General features: G+C 37.7%; 1 protein-coding gene across 1 annotated transcript; it reads right to left on the bottom strand.

Annotated features, from left to right (window-relative positions):
• Nucleotides 1–629: 629 nt before the first annotated feature.
• PETC (photosynthetic electron transfer C) lies at nt 630–4,883 on the bottom strand. Its single transcript, XM_006833064.4, has 5 exons — nt 4,673–4,883; nt 4,267–4,499; nt 3,193–3,310; nt 1,493–1,675; nt 630–1,019 (listed from the first exon to the last, which is right to left on the bottom strand). Exons 1-5 carry the CDS (start codon nt 4,706–4,708, stop codon nt 918–920), a joined length of 672 nt encoding a protein of 223 aa, XP_006833127.1. The 5' UTR covers nt 4,709–4,883; the 3' UTR covers nt 630–917.
• Nucleotides 4,884–5,539: the final 656 nt, after the last annotated feature.

The following is a 5,539-nucleotide window of genomic DNA, read 5'->3' as shown; positions in this document are numbered from 1 at the left end:
ACGTATATTCTCTGTCTACCCAAAATTTAGCTCTCTCTGAAAAGATTACCAAATGAAGGCACTCCCTAATTTTGAGGCACGTCCTAATTTTCTCTCTCTCTCCAAGTTGTATTGAGCGTCTTGTATTGGGTGTCTTTTTCTCTTTGAGTGGCACGCCTAAGCCTAAGTGGTGTTTTTTTTGTGGGTGACAAAAGGGTGAACCCCTTGCTAATAGATCTCTCCCTCTCTCTTGATATATATCTCTCATCTCTTTAAAATCAAGCTAAGAGGCTTGATTAAGATTAAACCATTAAGTGAATTTTTACCATAGTGAGAAAATCAACTACCACAGATCCCGAACACCATTAGAAGGAAGAGACTCGACGTGAAGTATACAAAACCCTGTTGAGGTAATCTCTGACAATTTTATTTTTTTAAATATTTATTTACATTTTGATCTTTTTTTCCCATAAAGCAATAACAGTCTAGTTTTGTTTGTTGAATAAAAGAATTGTATTTGAAGATGTAACAATTGAGAACCGATTTTATTTTTGTTTTTTTTAAGAATGGTTTAATTGTAATTGGCCATTGTAAATGATCTTGCCGGTATAGGAATAAAAAAAAATTTAAAAAAAATATATACACCGTGCTTTATCATAAAATCTTTTTAGTAACATGTGCGATAGATTTCTAATGCTATTTGTCCAAAATTATACAATAACATGTGCGAAAATGTCACTGCATATATAAGGGTGTTGAGAAAACGGCCATGGACCGAGGAGTAACTTACGCATGGAATAAAGAAGCTTTTATCAGGGATCTTTCTCGTGGTTGAGTTTGTGTTTGATCCGAAATATCTAAGCAATACAACTCTCTGCCCCCCTCTCTGTAATATCTAAGCAATACAATCCACTCACTCTTATCACAAATTCAAGGACTCAAGCCCACCATGGAGCTTCACCTGTTCTAAAATCGGTTTCAACCCATGGGACGAACACCACCTTGCCCTCATCAATGTCTGCATGAGCCAGTGCAAGAGACTGCCACAACAAAACGCAAACCTTAGTAACATGGCCCAACTACATTTTTTAAGGGAACATGGCGTGGATTATGTACGGTATAGTTAATTGCATAAAACTAACTACTTGGTTCTCTGCAAAATTTGAGTAGAAGATCAAGGAAAAGTAGTATATGCACCAGGCTACGCACTACTACAATAGCTTCCCCTGACACAGTAAACATCCATCTACAACATGGATCTTAGAAAATGTTCATTCCACAAAATTTTGAAATAAATCATGTCAAAATTATATCCAAAAAATTTCATTTTTTATTTAGAAAACGATTTCCAGATTCCCACATATCATAGTAGATATCTTCATTCTCTAAAATTTTAAATGCAAAATCTCTCTCTAAAATGGATTCGGAGAGAGGACTCATTGAAATAGAAGTGTAGGGCGACTCATAGAAACCATATCAAAAAGTCAAAACTATCTAGAAGATCCCTTCTTACCAGAGGAGCAGGGCCTCGAACCACCACTCCTTGGTTGTTGTATTGAGAGCCATGACAGGGGCATATGAATTTGTTCTCGGCTGCATTCCATGGCACCACACACCCCAGGTGAGTGCAAACTGCATTGATGCCATAGGTTGCGAGAGTCTTGTCGGGCTCCACCACCAAGTAAGTAGGATCACCCTGCATCATCTCATTACAACTTTACATAAATCACCATCAAAATTGAGCCTTCAGTTTGAATCCGTTTAATCTATTTAACATGCGCGTGAACAAGGAGAGAGAGAGAGAGAGAGAGAGAGAGAGAGATTACCAAACAATTAAAATGCCAGAGGCAGCACTAAAAATTTTTTGAGTTCCAGATGTGGAAAATCCTTGAAAAGAACACAAGGACAAAAGTAAAGAAGGGGGATGGCATGATCAGTGTCCATCCTGAGACACGAGCAAATGATGGCTTGGAGACCACATGTCATATATAAATAGAAACCAGAGATGTCATATACAAATAGAAACCAGAGATGGGTGTGAAGAAGAAAGAGATCAAAGCTGGAGGCATTGGCTTCTGATTAAGGAATTGCACATCTGATCCAGGTAAAGAAGTCAGAACATGTCACCTATCTTCCTGGATATATGATTCTACGATGGCTACACGATACGTTGTACACACTAGCAATGACATGAAGAGTATCCAATTTGTTCTAGTGGGTGAAGAGTATTTCCTTACAGACAACTTCTTTGGGACAATGTACAACACTCACTAGGGGCAGGAAAGTAGATAAATGATGTCATTTGATTTTGATAATTATGATATATCATGTTCATGTTCCACATATAAATGCATATTGTATGACATGGAATGTGCACATCTGACATTCATCAATTTCACTAGAAAATTGAGACAAAGAGACGTTCAATAGATGTAAAATTTGTCTAATGAGGATTAACACCCAGTGTGAGAACCATGGAGTTCCCAACTTGTGAGACACATCCATAAGGAAAATCACCATGCAAATCTCATACAACGGAGAAAAGATTAGATGAATTATGGAATGTTCTTCACTGTAAAGTATGAGGACTGATAAAAAAACCAGAGGCATCAAATACCTATAACCACTTCTTACATATTTCACAAGAGAGAAATTCGATGTCTACGACGAAATAATCAAATAATTGAATTGGAAGCACAAACAATATCATTCTAAATTATCCTACAATTTCTGCAGGGGACATGTTAAAATGACTTTTGTTAATATAGAGTTGAAAAAGACATCTATAAGCTACAATTCAAAGGTCTGTTGCAAATGGTTGAAAGGGCAGTTTTTAAACAAAGTATGCAGATCAAACAAATCCGGACATGGCTCTAAGCAAACTTCTTATATAAGGTATGTCTTCTACAAGGCAATTTCTAGATTGTTTTCAACTGAAAATGAATTCGAATGCACAGCAAGTGCTTAGCAAACTTCTGATTCACATGGACCACGCAGACAACATCACCACCACACAGGCAAACCATGGCCCCAAAACAAACACATGTACCTATAGAGGCATCTTTGATTGTTGATTCATCACTTCTGCATTCACTAATTTTGTCACATAAATTTTGACATTGCTGGAGTCCTATCAGTTGTCAGATAACTTCATTTTTTATGTTACACTGGAAACAAAAAGTAAAAGGAAAACGAACAAGAATTGAATCTAACCTTTAAGCCTTGAGTAAGGGTTTTATCGCCAGGGCCATGAGTCTTGAGCCACTCAGCTGCAATTACATCGTTTCCTACGGCATCCTTGGCGATTGTCCCACCACTTCCACCTCCCCCCCTATCCAATTTCCATTTTAAACAATTAAAAAAGGGAACTTGCAGGCCTTGAATGATCAAAGAAGAAAGACATTTTATTCATTGTGTTTCTTAATTGCTTTCTAATAAGGTAAGCATTTTCATAGTCCCCCATGTTTTTCTAGAGGATAGAGTCATCTAGAGTATGAAAAACCAATAGGAGAAAAAGGCATGCTTACAAAGGCATTTGTATTTTTCAAGTTAAAAAAGAATTGGATTTGACAGACTTAACAATAGTATAAGTATTTCAATCTTCAAAACTTCAAATTCAACCTCTGATCCACATAAAAGATGCTTTACTAAATCGATTAGCATATAACTCAAAAAATTGTAATGGAAGCCAATCACAATGTCGATGTGCATGCCCGACGAAATCTGCACTTCTTAAGAAGCATAGTATAGCCCCCCAAAGGAAATAACAGAAAAAGGCCCTTCTCCCTTCCATTTCCCCATGCATTCCAAAGAAAAACAGGTGAAACTTTAAGCTGAAACACATTCAGATCCACCGGAACTCTTTCCATACACCTTATCAAAAAACCAAGTAGTTGATAGTTTTTACGCAATTTTTAATTTGAGTTAAACACCAGTCCTAGTTCGGCAGTCTCCACCTTAATATATAATTTGCTGAACTAGCAAAAAGAAAGAGAAAGATCACAAAAGACTATTCATTTATTACTTTAATGGGTAAATAATCCTACAAGAAATTTAGTTGGAAACCCCTACAAGCAAAAGGAAACCTGAATTTCCCAAGGAGTAAGCAACAATAGTAATAAACAGGTAAGCGAAAACACCACATTAGAAAAACCGAACAATCATCTGAAACAAAGGAAGCTAATCAGAAAACATAAACCAACTTCAAAATTCATCAAAAAGTCCGAATTATCAAAAAGAGTAAATCAAAGTTCCAAAAGAAAGGAAAACTGAAAACAAAATACTCACCCTGGAGGAACAAAAAAAGAAGCATAAGGAACAACCATTCCAGCCGTTGGTAGAGAGATAGACCCCAAAAGAAGCAAATTCAAAAGCTGCCTCTTTCCCATGTCTGGTACCCTGTCAGCTGGAATTGTAGTAGCCTGACAAACAATTTTTCCACTCTTTTGGCCATAGCTCTTCATGGGTTTCAAGAGTAAAGCTTGAGAAGGTGAAAAGATCCCATTTTTTGACGAACAAAGCTGAAAAGAGAGATAAAAATGAGTGACTTCTCTGCAACTATGTAATGATATAAGATTTTCCTCTTTGAAGGAAACAAACCTGGAAGAAATCGGTAAAACTGAGTCAATTTTGTGCACCTATGTGTTGTCATAGCATTTTTGTAGGAAATTGGAGGTGGGTTTCTGGGGTTTACCTGTGGAGTCACAGTGGCTGAAGTTGTAGCAGCCATGGTTGAGTTTAGAGAAGCTAGAGATCATAGCGATTTGAAAGATATGAAGTTATATATGATACTTATTGTGGGGAAATTAAGGGGTGGGGAAAAAGATAGGGTGTTGGCCTCACAGGGCCACATATATGGAGATTAGATGAGCCTCCCAAAGAACGGGGCCGTTTCATCGTTGGATGTGAGAGGACGCATCAAATCCGTCCAAATTAAAGGTCATAGTAAATCTATACAAGGGAGCCTGCATGGTGGTATCGCTGATCAATATTGTCCATTCAACTTACTTAATGGGGCACGTGTGAAGGGCTGTCAAACATGGTCACGAGGGTTTAATGACACCGCGAGCAATCCACAGTTATGTAAAAATGTCCAATAGAGCTCCCCTTTTAGGGACCATTTTGTGTCGAAATTTGGTGTTTTTTATTTAAAAATGTAATTTTTCAATGAATAATATTTTAATTTTAAAATAAAGAATATTTTAGAATATAAGTTAGTTTAGAACAATCGACGAGTCAGCTCGAGAATCGATAACCCCATGTCGATTACTGTCCATTCTAAAGTAGAATCGTCGGTTCTGAAGTGGGCACGGGAATCGCCCGGTTCTAGAGTAGAATCGTCGAGGTTCTGAAGTTGACACGGGAATCGATAACCCCAGTTGCTCGATTCTAAAGTAGAATCGTCGGTTCTAAAGTTGGCACGGGAATCGATAACCCCATGCCGATTACTGTGTAAAACCGAAAATTGCTCGGTTCGGGTTCTGTATGACTTCACAGATCGCGCTAGTGGCAACCTCAAACCCACCGGCACGGGAATCGATAACCCCATACTGATTATTGT

This window comes from Amborella trichopoda, chromosome 2 (genome assembly GCF_054954075.1).
Source record: "Amborella trichopoda isolate Santa Cruz 75 chromosome 2, AtrichopodaSantaCruz75HAP2 v2.0, whole genome shotgun sequence".
NCBI lineage: Eukaryota > Viridiplantae > Streptophyta > Magnoliopsida > Amborellales > Amborellaceae > Amborella > Amborella trichopoda.
This window is presented reverse-complemented; position numbering and strand designations above follow the sequence as displayed.